General features: G+C 34.7%; 1 protein-coding gene across 1 annotated transcript in view; it reads left to right on the top strand.

Moving 5' to 3' along the window:
* Positions 1-15,054, top strand: part of LOC115623206 (glucose transporter type 1) — a 139,365-nt gene that overhangs the window by 105,009 nt on the left and 19,302 nt on the right. The window contains 3 exon segments of the mRNA XM_030517430.1: positions 1,969-2,127; positions 4,039-4,158; positions 4,441-4,606. Coding sequence (XP_030373290.1) covers positions 1,969-2,127; positions 4,039-4,158; positions 4,441-4,606 — 445 coding nt within the window.

Consider the following 15,054-nt stretch of genomic DNA (forward strand, 5'->3'; position numbering starts at 1 on the left):
TTCAAGGAGCAAATGTGTGTCTCTTTGGGAAAAAATAGAATAGGAGCTGAAAGAACATGATGAATAGAAGATGGTGTGCAGAAAGTGTTTTCAATGCCAAAAAGGCTGTAAAAATTTGCATCTGAAACGACACTCAGCGCTGAACAAAATGTTATTGAAAAGCATCAATCGTTCCTAATTTGAAAAATTAAATAAACTTCAACAACAGTGGAATTTTTTAACAGAGTTATTTTACATGCACCCAACTCCAAGTATGCCCCAACTATTTGAAACGTACAGTTATTTGTCTTAAGCTCTTTGTCTCCAACTCACAACTCTACTTACTCTTAAATAATGGGAAAAAAGTTCTTCTTTAAGTTTCAAAATGCATTCAGTTGAACCGGCACATCATATCGCTTATCTCGATTGCTAGAGATTATTAAGCAGTTAAATGTGTGTACTATATGGTAGGGTATTGTGGGCTCAACAATGCTTTAATGGCGATTTCTCAGTGTGCTCCGCTTTCTTTGTTGCTGTGCTCTGAGCGAATCAAAATGGAAATCTATTTTATGCAAAGGCACGCAGGTCAGGCCTCTGGAATCAAGCCAAGCAGCAGAATCAGAAGGAGAAGCAGAAGCAGAAGCATACGGACCATAAGAAAATGAACACAAATATATACACTCACTCATACTCGCATATAGTACACACATATGTGTGCTTTTAGCCTTGTTTGTGGATTGTGTGTGCGTGCGCTTCGCTTGGTTTCATTTCTGCCAAGGCGCTAACGCCGCAGCCACACCGGTGGCATCCGCTTTAGCCTCAGCTCCAGCATCAGCATCAGCATCAGCATCGGCGGCATAAACTCTTTGCGTATGCATTCATGCATGGATCGTGCAGCTCCCTGGACTTGGCATACAATTTATGTGCGAAATATGGCGCGCTGTAGCTGCTGCTGCGGCTGTTGTTATTGTTGGTGTTGTTGTTCTTGTTGTTGTAGCCGTAGCTTCTGTTATTTTGTATACACCTTGGCATTGCCACGTGTGCCGAAAATTGAGAAAGCGCGCCTTTTTTTGGCTAAACAAACACACGCACACATACATACACGCTGCTCATAACTATGGAACATAAGCCCGATTCATCAACAAAAAGGTCCATCGTCCCTTCCCCAGAATAGACACCCCAAAGCCGGCTTATATGAAGTTTGAAAAGTCTTTAAACCTACCGGAAATAGAATTAAATACCAATGAAATATTAAACACAAATAAAATTAAAACACAATTGATTAAAAAATATCATAAAATGGGAAAAATATAATGACATGTTAAAGAGAAATAATAATACTAACCACACTTTAATTGCATTAAAATATAAGTGCATCTAAGGCAGAATCCTTCAATCAATATTTCAAGTAGTTCTATATAACTAATTATATAAATTCTTTTTAATGAAAATAAAAATCAGAATTATTTTAAAATTAAAAATAATTTATATTTATTTATATATTTTGAAAGCGACTAAAATTTCAAATTAGAGAACCCATTAACATACCTTAACACTGTCTCTTAAAATGAATCAAACGAATAAAATATATAGTATCTACTACATTTGTGGATGTGTAAATATTTTGATAATAGATCTATTTTGAAAGTGAAGTTTCGACCAGTTCAGCTTTTGGCCAACAAATCTGTTTTATATTCCATAGTGTTCATACATTTATATTAGTAAGTATATACGAAAATATACTATATATATATATATATATATATATATTTTATAATTATATAATTTATATATATATATATATATAGAGGATTGTTCGAGCGTAAAGCGTGAGGCCAAAATCCTTTTAAATGCCAGGCTCTTTGATGTCAACTAAGTGCTTGTGTCAGTGTGTTTGTGAGTGTGACTGTGAGTGTGAAGTGAATTTGTTCGTTTGTTTCTATGCTTTGTCAAGGCTGTAGTCGTAACTTTTGCTCAACTCTCTTACAGCTGGCCACAATAATGAAATGGCGACTATTGGTGATATATCGATGATCTCACCGCCAACGTCTTCCATTTCAAACGAACAAGATCCGTTTGGACAGTTGCCACCTCTACCACCGCCATTGCGTTCCACCCAAGTGCTTCAGCCATTGAGCGTATTTCCAGGTGCTTTCTTAAACCTTTGTTCTTTAAGTTTCTGATATTACCATTATTATACGTATATACATTTATGAGTCTCTGTTATTGTTGTAATTGTTGTTCATGTTGCTGCTACCTTGTTTTGCTTTTTTCCTCCTTTTTGTTTTGTTAACATTCAGTAGGAGTTGTTTTCTTTTTTTTTTTGCTTTGCACGCAACACAGCAACTGAACTGAACACTTCTTTTTCTTCTCTGAATTTTTTGGTTCTTATTGTTGCTATGCTATTGTTGTTGTAGTCGCTGCCATTTTTATGAATTTTTATTTGTTTGCTGCCAAAAACAAAGCATACGAACATATATTTGTTGCTTTTACTTTTTAGCCCTCGTATGAAAAGTTTTACCCTCTCTGCTACTTTTCTTCTTTTCTTTCTATACCATCACATACATACGTGGTGTTTTGTTTATAGGTGTGTATACATGTATTTGTGCAATTTTATTTCCATTTCCAAGTGGTTTTCGGTTTGATTGCCCGTTATGCAACAACTTCAATTGCTGTGTAGATTGAGTTTTTCATTTGTTTGCTGCATAATTGCCGTTGTATTTGATTTGATTTTTTGCATACTAAAACACACACACACACACACATACATATATGTACATCTTCATACACTACATATCATAATTGAAAGCGTAATAGCTAAGCCCCCACACCCACACACACACTCACACGTTTCATCCCTGAATAAAAAAATATAAAAAATCAAACAAACTCGCAAAACTTTTTGGTAACTTTTGTTTAGCATTTTTGTGAGCCACCACCACTCACCTGCACTCAACAGTTTCATTCAGCCAACCAACCAACCAATGAACCAATCAACCAGTCAACTAGTCAATCAATCCAACAATCAGTCAATCAATTTATCAATCAGTCAAACCCAAACGAAAACCAATCAGTCAAACAGTCGTCCATTAATTAAATGTCGCTCTGCTTGCCTTTGTGTTACAACTTTTTGACTACTATATAGTATATACATACCTAGTATATCAAATAAAATACAAATCAAACAATTTTTATTTGTACATAAAAATGAAAAACCAAAAAGAAATCAAAAATACAAAACGAACTTTTTTCATGTAGTAGCTCTGCTAATTTTTATCCTTGCTGTGTTTTGAAATGTTTGCAACTGAAAAAAAAGAACAAATTTGAAATCCACAGCTGTGCGTAGTGAACTTTTAAACGTTTGTCGTTGCTTACTTCCTTCCTATTTACGGCAGCGTTTCTTTTTCCACTTACTTTTCTTCTTCCGCCTCTACTTGTTCATTGTCTGTTCAACAATAACTACAACAACAACAACGAAAATCTGTCAATAAGAATATATATATAAATACACAGAACAATATGCTAACAAACTACAAATATATTTGTGCTCTCTTCCTCTTTCTTTCTTTGTACATACATATATTCAACAACGCAATGAAAAACTTTTTGCCCAAAACTAAAATATGTTTAATTCTATTAAAAACGAACAAACGAACGAACAAACTTTTATACCTTTGGTTGATTTTTCTGTAGAGTGAGTATACAAAGAACTTGGTCGATTCCAGTTTCAATGTAGGGAACAGATTAACCCAAAAAAAAGATGATTACAAAGGGATACAACATGTTTTAATTTTTTTACATAAAATTAAGTTAATCATTTTTAGGTTTAATATTTTTTTGGTCACCGCTTTGCTCTATCTGTTTAATATTTTTATTCAGCGAGTGTATTCTCGTGTGCTATTGCGTTTTTATTTATACATTATTCTAGCATAACTAAAAGTTGTTTCTATTTTGTGTACAAGTCTAGTAACATATTTTTTAGTTGAGTTGTGTGCCTAATTTAAACGATTTAAGTCATTTATATATATATGATATATGTGTATGTGTGTGCCCATGCAGTGTCCAATTTGAGCGAAGATTCTTACGATTATGTTTTTGGTGGTCGACGTAAGACTCCGCCCACAACAACGTCTACACAACTCAAGCTGACCTCACCGCCCGTACGTTTGCGACCCGAAGGTGTGTATACCTAATAATATTCTACTATATCAAATGAACAATCAAACACTAGTCTAAAAATCATGGTTTTTCGTTTAATGATAAAATGTCAATTTAAATTTAAAAAGAAACTTTTGCTACCCGGATTTTCATATACAATTCTAATTCTAATAATATTTTGAAGTGCAGTCAGAACACTATTTTTGATGGCAAATCTCTATTTATCTAAGCATATAAATCATGATTTTTAACAACCGTTTCAACAACCACTTTATAAACTTATACACTATGTCTTTTACACAGACGCCTACAGTCGCGGTGGTAATATAAACAACGGCCGATTTTATCGTCATTCCTTTAGTTATGCACCAAAGCGTGAAAGACGCCACAACCCACATGATCGTGATCGTGAGTCTAGATTGAGATGTCATGGCGAAGATGAAGCAACACTGCGCCAATTGCTGCTCGAGTATGTAAAACTCCAATTAAAAAAAAATACACACAGTAGTCGTAGTAAACCGTATTTCATTCAAAAATTCAAGTAACATTTTTTGTTTCTTCTGCTTAATCATTTTGTATGTGTTTCTTGTGCACTTTGGTGGGCAGTTTGATATCTCAGTTGACAATATTAGTTTGTTTGTTCTTTTCAAAAAATTGCCAATAGATATTTTAACAATAAAATTAGGAACATTTCTATACATTCAGCTATTGCTAAGTGCATAATTATTACGAGTTAGCAGACGATTTGCAATGGTATTTTATTTTAAAATATAAAGCAAAGTATTGGCTGCCCAATTTAAAAATAAAAGCAGGATAATACCAGTATTAACAAGTGATAAGCGGTCAATGTTTAGTTAACGAGTACATTATATTATTTTCAGCTCAATCAAAAAGCTTTAGTGAGCAAAAAATTAACTTTATAAACATACAGGTTAACCACAGCTTCAAGTCTATCAGAAAAAGGTGAAACTAAGCTAATTCTAGCACTAGCAAGCTATCACACTTATGTTCCGATAATAAGATACTATAGTATAAACGAATGTCAGTATATATTATTTGCATTTCAATAAGGTGAATAGTTTCCAACAAGTTAAATATGGTAATTATATTTTAGCTAAATATCCGATCTACGAGTAGATTCAAAAGCAATTAACAAAACACAATTTAGTAATTAATTCAAGTGTATTAATTGCTCTCATTAGTGACAACTGCACTTGATTTGTCGAGTTATATTTCCTTTCCGCCTTTCGCCCGCCTACGCATCAGACTGCCCATGCACTTAACATAATTTAATTTTAGTTTATTTGCAAACCAAGAGCGCTGAATGGTCTTTCTCATTCAGAGCGCACGGAAATATGCAACATTTTTTATGTTATTTGTTTAGAGCCGTGCGAGCAATCGTTTGCGCCATTAATTTGCACGGCCAAACATGCCATAAATATTAGCATTTGGTTAGACAAATAAACAACAACATTAATGCGCAAAATATATTGTTTTTTTATATTTAATTACATTTAATTTCTGGAGAACAATAGTTTTCAATTACACACTGCGGCAAACAGTCGAGACAGATTTCAACCAAATGGCATGTAAATAAAAATAAACTGCACAGATACACACCCACACACCCACACCCACACCCACACCCACACAGACACGAATTGACAAACACACAGATACACACTCGAACACAAACACAAAGAGAAACACCTAACTGTTTTAATTTATGTGCAACGTACAGTTAATGATTTACAGCAATTAATATTAGTTGTAAAATAAATGAATACGAGTATTCAACAACATATTCAATATTTTACCTTTTTGCTCTGTGTACTCGTATTTATGTGCCATATTTCTTTTACCCTTCTACTCCCACACAGATGTGCGCAAGTTATGTTAATTTAAGTGTGTCTCGCGTGTCCTTAGAAAATGTCAATTATTCATTGAGGGCATTTGTGTTGTGTTGTTGTTTACGTTGCGACCGCCCGCCCCAACCTAAAAAAAAGAAAAAACCAAGAGAGGAAAAAATAAAAATAACATAAATACCAAACGAACAAAGAAAAAAACGAAATTCCTCAAAACGGGCACATACGACATTCACCAAACCCTGAAAACAAAGTAAAGAAATCTAAAAAGAAAAAACAAACCGAAACTATGCAAACTAATAAAACAAAAAGCAAACAAATGCATATTTTTTTACTACGTACGCGCCATGCAACAAATAATAATACAAATAAACATTAATTAAGCTTTGCCCTTTCAATGCATAATTAAATATTGAAAAAGCAAATATTTTGTTGCCCACTAACGACGCAGTTTCCAACTCAAAAGCCAACAAAATGATGGGCACAATGCCACCCAGGTACATATTCTACATTACTTTCATTATTTTCATTAAGGTATATACAAAAACAAAAATAAACAAACTAGAACTAAAAAAACCTATTAATTATAATAAAAGCATACCAATAATTAAAAGCATTAACATTATACAAACGCCATCCTTATTGTTTATTTTGGTTCACAGCAACAATTCAACAAACAAAACAAATAGCTTTGGCATGCCGAGGCCTTAATGCTCTTGCAGATATATGCGTAATAATACAAATAATACTGCAATTTTACGATCTTCAGAGGGTGGTCTAAGCAATATCTTTAAAAAGTACGTGGAGTTGGATATAGACTTTAAATTAAATTACAGCTTATATACTTTCAGAAATAAAAAATCGGATAAGCGTTAGTGTTGAATGAGACAGAAAAGGTTACTTTTATTTTAGACATCGTTTCAAATCTTAGCTATAATTCAATAAAATATATAAACAGGAAAGATTTCAATAGAATGTTCGGCCACCGCTTAAAATCAGCTTACCAATATATTTCAATTAATAAATTTCCAAGACCAAATGATATTTTGAAACTAATTTATATATAAAATAATTGTGTAATTGTGACATGTAACAGGACAACAAGCTTGATGAGGTAGCTTTATAAATATTATTAAATATTATTATTTTAATTCCAATTTGAGAGACACTTAGTAATTTTAATATGAAACTTAATCAAGCAAAGAAGAATTTAAAATTATAATAGGTACTAAAACAAATCACATGATTTTAAACTCATAGTATGTACTATATTTGAAAATCGTCCGATTCAAAGACTCGTAATATGCTTATGAACCACACAACACCCTTTGCAAGAGTATAGTCAGACAAATAACAAAAAATTAGGCAAATATTTTGTAAATTAATATCAATAAGCTGCAAAAGCATTCATTGTTTTGTTTTTCGCTTTTTGCACACACTCTGCTAAAAGTAAGAGAGAAAAAACATCACATTGTACGATTCACATTCATGTTGCATTTTTGTTCCAATTTAATTAAAAGTGTTAATTAACGGCAATTATTTTATGTGTTGCTCTGTAACAGTGTGTCATAAAAGAAAAAGCATCCCTTTGTGTATGTTCAATACATAAACTTTTTTTCAAATGCAAAAATTTCATTGTGTGAGCACAGAAAACGGACATAACTTTGCATATTTTGAAGCTAATTCAATTTTTATGTTGTGCCTTCACATTCAATGTTGTCCGGCGGCCAATCTGTCCATCAACATGACACTCATATCGATGTTGTTATATCTATCTGTGTGTTTGTATGTACAAGTATATACATATACATACATATACTATGTACATATGTTTAATGCATCATTTGCTTTCGTTGTCTGTACTCGTTCTTGTCATTCCCCAACTCTCGTAACAACCAATAACAACAAACCCTCAACTGCAACAACTGCAACAACTACAACAACAACAACTGTAACAACCAATCACCATCATCACTGCCAATACAACAACAACTATAACAACAACTACTGCTATCGTTTAACTACAACAACAACAACCAACCAAAAGCCACACACAAAGTGGTTTGGTATTCACGCCTCTCAATGAGTATGCAAAAATGATTTCATGCAACTACATTAACTACTGCTACTCTACTATCTCTACTACTAGTACTACTATTTCTACTGCCTTTTCTACCTTCCACACACTATACTACTGCTATGCAACAACTATGCCTTGCCACCACATTTTTGTACATGTGTATTTAGATAACCGTCACTTTTGCACCTCTTATGTATCGCCCGACCTGCGACAAAAGCATTTGCATTTCATTCAATTGATTTGTAAATTATTTAGACAAACACATCCATTTCACACCCCACCACACTGAATTGCATGCATGTACACATTCACACAATTAAAATGCAATTAGGGCGACTATCACTAAACGCCAAAATTAATTAAGTTTTAAAATTTGTAATGCTGAAAATGTGTAATGGGCATTAGGTTTTCAAATATCTGTGATAACAGATGCGAAATGCAAAGTACTGATCAATTATGAACAGATTTAAAACATAAAACACTAGTTATATATGACGTGGAGTGTTTATCTATTCATCACATCGATTAGCTGCAAAGAAGACTAGTTTTGTGAATGGCGGCTCAAAAAATGTACTTTATACAAAACTGTTATTGAAGGACTATTATTTTTAAAAATGCTGACAAATCAATATATATGGTCGTAGCTTGAATAGTTAGTCTTAACAGTGAACACATTTCTCTCTCGCATTTGACTTAAATTTTTATTTTTCGCGTATAATTTTACGGATTACTTTTAACACTATCCAATACGCAAGATAATTCCAGTCAAGCCAAGGTTTTGAATAAGATCAATTTTGAAATTACAAAACTGGCAAACAAAAAACCCTTACAAGACATAGACTTTGCTGAAAGCCCCGAAATATTTTTCGTTTCTTGGCTCAAATCTTAAGCAGCTTTTAAGTCACAATATTTTTTCCCAACGAGGGACTAAACTATCACTATTATTTTCCTCTCTTTTTGCAGGCACAATTTACAACTCTAGATCAATTCTGAATAGTTGAAATAATAAATTGTGCTGATTATTTCTTAAAATAACTTCAATGAACCGAACTTATAGTTCAAGTGACTTTACACCACAAATTATGGATATTATGCTGCAAAAATGCTGAGTAATTAATTATTTAGTGATATATCTCTGGCGTATTTTATATTGAAAATAGAGATCAATGACGCAGTTCCGATTGATTCCAAAGAAGTAGAATGTTTGGAGATGAGGGCATAATGATAAATCAAATAATACTGTTATTGAATATAAAGAAATCAAAATTTAAAAGTTGAATGGAGAGGTGTCCACACACAGCGACCAGAGCCTTTTACGTTTTCATTTGTATGTGTGTGTGTGGGTCTGGGTGTGTGTGTGTGTGTGCGGGTATGTTTGTACCAACATGCCAATTGCGGCTTTCATCGATGACAGACGGCGGCTAAAGGCAAAACGGCAAAAGCCAAAAGGCATTGATTGCATACACACACAAGCGCACTCGTACTCATACACACACACACACACACACTCACATGGAAGTAAATATGTGTGTAGTCGGAACGTCGGTGCTTATGTCTGTTGTACAATGGACACAAACACGCTGCTCAGGAAGCACTTCACCAGCGTCAACACAACAATTGTGGGAATGTGTGTATGCGATAGTGAGGGTGTGTGTGTGAGGTCGCAAGTGTGGGGCTGTGTGTTGTGTTTTTTATGACATGCCGAAAAGTGTTTGAGTGTCATTAAGTCGCTGTTGTGCTGTGCACACTTAAATGCACGCACTCACACACACTCACACACACGCAGCCACACACAAACCGACACATCTATATACATACATATATATGTGTGTATATATAGGACACCAATACGAGTAGAGGCAGCAATCATGTAAAGCTGCTGTTGAGCAGCAAACATCAACAATGAACGAGCGAACGAACGAATGAACGAACGCACGAGAAAGCAAAGCAGTCAATCAGCATGCGGTTGTGCGACCGACACACACACACACACACACACACATGTGTAGTATGCCCCCCACACTCAAATACACTCACATGTGTCATCCACACATTCAGAGTCATACTCGTACTCGTACTCGTGCTTTAGCCTGCAGCCTGCCTTGGCGCCATGACGCCTTTACTTTGCATGTCATCAAAGTCATAATTAGTGTCAGCGTGCGCTCAAGCCTCTGCCTCTGCCTCTGCCACCTCCACCTACACCTCCCACCCTCACCCCGTGATTCACCACACCATACCACACCAATCACTACATCAGCCCACCCAACTACTTACTAAGTGTGCCATGTTGCGTATACGTAATCTGTTTTGTCAACCTACCTACAAACTCATATGCATATCAAAAACTGTACATCCGTCAGTCAAAAATGTCGCCACACAATATTTTCACAAAAAAAGAGCAAAAACCTGAATAATACAACAACAGCAGCAACAACAACAATAGCAGGTATCTGTGTATATTAATTTACATTAAGTTCATTTCATTAGCAGCCGTGCAAGAATCAAGCAAACAAAAAAAAAGTTCGTTTTCATTTGCAAAAACAAAAACCCCAAACTAATTGGCATAACGGTCGTTTCACCAAAATTCTAAAAACGAAAACGCAACAACAACAACTATTACTACTACTACTACCCAACTTTTAATTATACCACATATAGTATAAGCCGTCAATGTCAGGCATTCATAAACCTTTACACACGCACACACACAGAGACACAGTCACTTTTACGTTTAATATTTTCATGCATTCCATTCTAAAAGCCAAAACAAAAAAACAGGAGTCGAGTAAGTTTTAATGATATTGGCTTTCTGTATTTTTTACGTTATCTTTGCATAACTCATATAGTAAATCAATCAATTAAATTTATTTGCCCATTAAATTGCATAAATTCCGACCGAAAATCAACAGAAGCAACAAAATACCTAAAAATCATGCAAATTATTAATGAAAAAATGTATATGTTACAATAAATATGAAAATAGCAAAAATACACGTGACCGACCACAAATATAAACTGCAATTGATTTGTATACACATACTAAATACATACAAGTAGTATACGAGTATGTGTATATTTTTATGCGTATATTAAAAATACAGAAACAACAAAAACAACAATTACAATGATCAGAATTTTAACGAAATTGCAACGTTTGGTGAATGTCCTATATGCCAATTGGTTTTGTAAACAATCTCTATTTACATATGCATATTATGTGTACATAGTACGTGTACATAACATAGTGGGTATACTAAATACATATGTACGAGTATGTTTATGTACTTTGCACATGATATAGCTTTATTTTAACTTATATTTTGCTTTTATGTAAATGCCGCAAATTCTTTATGGAAATATTGTGTTGGGAAGAGTAAACCTTTTTTAGGCTAGCCAAGCCAAAGTTTAATTTGAAAGTTTAACTTCAGATGTCGACGCTCGATAAACAATTTAGTTGATATGCAAATGTGTACAGACTATCACCAAAAAAAAGTCATGCGGCATTCTCTTTAATGCTCAAAAGTGCCTTTATAAAAATGGTGTTTAATAAAACGACAACATTTTACAACATCAAATTAGTTTCCAATTATTGGTAAATATGTTATGAACAATATTAAATTGAATAATTTAAATGTTTCTATTAGCATCTTCTTCTAAATATTGCAACTTTATTAATATTTAATCTATTTATTAAAAACTATTATTAGGTAATACTTACAGATAAATCACTGCTCCCCTAAAAAAATGGTTATTTAGACGACTTTTAATGAAATATATAAATGAATGAAAAAGCGTTTAGCAGTTTTATATTACATTATTTTTATTTAAATATTAATTCTTTTTTAATCAATACTTGCCTCGTAAAAAACATAAGTGCATCCGCAATGAGGCAGCTTAAAATGTTCTCATTTATAAATTCAGTTTCAATATAAAATAAGTATTAATTACAAAAGTGTTCAATAGGTTAAAGCTTGAAGGACTTCAGAATTTATTTACAATTTTAAAGAAATGTTAATAAGCAAAACGAAAATAACAACTCCTTTTAATTTAATTAATGGCACTACAAATAATTCTATATTAAGAATATTTATCAACATAACATTTTAAATAGCTTGTAGGCCAAGACATTTCCTGAATTCGATAAACCTACTATTTTTTTCCTGAAGTCAGTTAAAGCATAAATTACATTTTGAAGTTTCTGGTATACATTTTAAAAGTAGCATTAAATAAAAAATAATAATTATAAATACCTGTGTTACCAGCAAGAGATGCTTTTAGAAACATCAATTTCCCAAAACCAAGTTACGAAAATAAAATTACTCAAATATTTGACTGAATTGTAAGCAGATTGAAAATAATTTAAAACTTAAAGGCTCCCAAGCATTTGTTCCAGTGTTTGCGAGCTTAGAGAACGAGCTTATATTCCTAATAAGACATAAGCATCTTTTCATTGCTTTTAACGTTATTAAAACAATGACAATACAAGCACAAAAGACTGAAGCTACAAAGAGAGTGTCCCTTGGAGGTGTACAAATAAAGGAGCTAACGCATATGCCCAACTAAACAAATATATAAGTATACGAGTATATGACTGCCTCACACACAACGAGCATATCTGCATGCAAAAAAGAATGCATTTTTGCTCAGCGGGTGTATCTGTGTGTTCAGCAAACACAAACACAATCACAATCACACACACACACACACACAGTCAGCAGGACCTTCAAAAACACAAATGAAATCCGAGCTCCCGCATGCATTTTAATTAAGTGAAAAGCGTCTTTTTGTGCCATTTTATAAGCTTTTTGGCTTTTGACGCCCTTTGATGGCGTTTGCAATTTTGACAAAATGCGCAAAATATATAGATCCATTCAAATTATCCTTGCCATAGAAATGCGCGCTCACGTATTTCAAATTTAACGAAGTCAAAGCCAAAAACATTCACTTCTTCAATGCAATTATGTGTGTGTCTGTGTGTGTGTGCGTTTCTGTGTCGCATAGAAATTGGCAGAAAATTTATTAAATGCTCACGTATACAAATCCGTTACACAAAACCGAAAATTCCTGCGCCTGACAGACGCACATGCAAGCACACACACACACGCACACACACACACGCACACACACACACACAGATGAACAATTGTTGTCATACAGAACAATAACTTGAACAGGATGCAGTGTCCTTTACACCAGCCCCCACACCACCCTCCACTCTCTCTCTCTTTATCTCTGATGTATGCATAAAATAATCCTTTTATGCAAGGCACAACAATGTCCGTGAAATGCAAAACAATAACAATAACAGCAACATGTTTCAAATAACTACACACATATGTATGTGTGTGTGTGGATGTTGTGTGTGTGTATAGGCGCATTAACATAATGTAACGTCCCTATCGCATACCCCCCCTCCCCCCCCCCCCCCCCCTCTCCGTATCACCCCCGTATAACTCAAGTGCAAGGCGGCCGCGCTGCGGGTGTGCAAGAGGTGCAAGAGGGTGTGCTGCTCTGCACTCGCAAATTCGACTGCGTGCGGCCCACGTGTCGTATGCGCATTGTTCGAGCGCACAGTTTTGGCAGCCACGCCTCTGCGCCCCCGCTGTGCATGTCCTGCATATATCTCTGTGCGTGTGTGTGTGTGTGTGTATTTGTGTTATCATGCGCTATATGAAGCATTGAGTGGCAACAGAGAGGCGGAGACGGAGACGGCGGCGGAGGCAGCGCCAACACATCGGCAAGCGATATGTGCAACTGTCGTCTATAACTTTTGTCGTTGTTTGTTTGCCCTTGTTGTTGTTATTGCTATCATAGTTGTTGTTATTGTTGCCATAGCTGTTACAGTTGCTTTTGCTATTTGATTTAAGCGCTCGCTCGCATTTTGTTTGCACTGCCAACAGCAGTAACAGCAACAGTAACAGCAACAGCAATACCAGCAGCAGCACCAATAGCAACAACAAACACTTCTCAATTTTGGAAACGCCTCCACCACACGCCTTCTACCGCGCCTTCTACCGCCTTCTCTCACCCAACCAACTACACTCCGAAAAATAACGCAGCACAGAACTCTAGACCGAAGCTCGCTTTCATTTAAAGCCAAGTATCTCTCTTTAATGAAGCTAATGAGAGGTTTAAATTGAAAGAAGTAGTTTTGATTTTATCGAGGGATTTTAGTTGCCCTGTAATCGAAAAAAAGAAAAAAGAGCTTTCAATATGCCATTATTTCAAGCAAAGCACGTAATTACTCCTGAATAAAAACTGCGTTTTTCTAAAACAAATATTACTTTAACGATCGCTTGAATAAGGACTAACGAAATTAATATTTGCTGACCCAAATATATTTGAAATATTGAAGAACCTCAGAAAGACATAAATTTAAAAAAAAAAATCTTATATAGTCCTTTTCAAAGCCTATTCAGTAAATCACAAATATTAAACGAATGAGCATTGTACCAGTAGAAGAAAGAATAAAGAAAATCATGTGCATTCAAAACTAAAAAAAAAATCAAAATTAATTTCAAAATAATAGGGTAATATTTTCATCCTAGAAATGTTTCCTCTACAAATTTTTCAATATAAACTGGTGATTTCCCGCAAGTTTAAAATGTTCGTTCTAATCTTCCCTGAGTATGTGAAGAGGCCGATTGCCGAGTTTGAAAATCTCCTCCGAAGCATTTTCAAGGCACAGGGGAACACAGGAGAGGCCCATTGAGAGTCTTTCGAATATTTACAACTTGAATTGAAAGAGTAATGCCACAAAGCTGATGCCGTAAAACAAAAAGATTGATTGCGTGTGAATCAAAGTGCTTGCATTTTCTGTGAGTGTGCGCGTGTATTACAAATCCATAGATGAGCGACTGATATTTAGAGCTGCCCCCGCGGCATACACACACCCTCTACACACCATCACACACTCACACACAGCCTGACGAACATGAGCTCGCTGCCTGGCTGCTATTTGTTTTTTGATGT

Source organism: Scaptodrosophila lebanonensis, unplaced genomic scaffold (assembly GCF_003285725.1).
Source record: "Scaptodrosophila lebanonensis strain 11010-0011.00,11010-0021.00 unplaced genomic scaffold, SlebRS2 tig00000043-arrow-pilon, whole genome shotgun sequence".
In the NCBI taxonomy this organism is placed as follows: domain Eukaryota; kingdom Metazoa; phylum Arthropoda; class Insecta; order Diptera; family Drosophilidae; genus Scaptodrosophila; species Scaptodrosophila lebanonensis.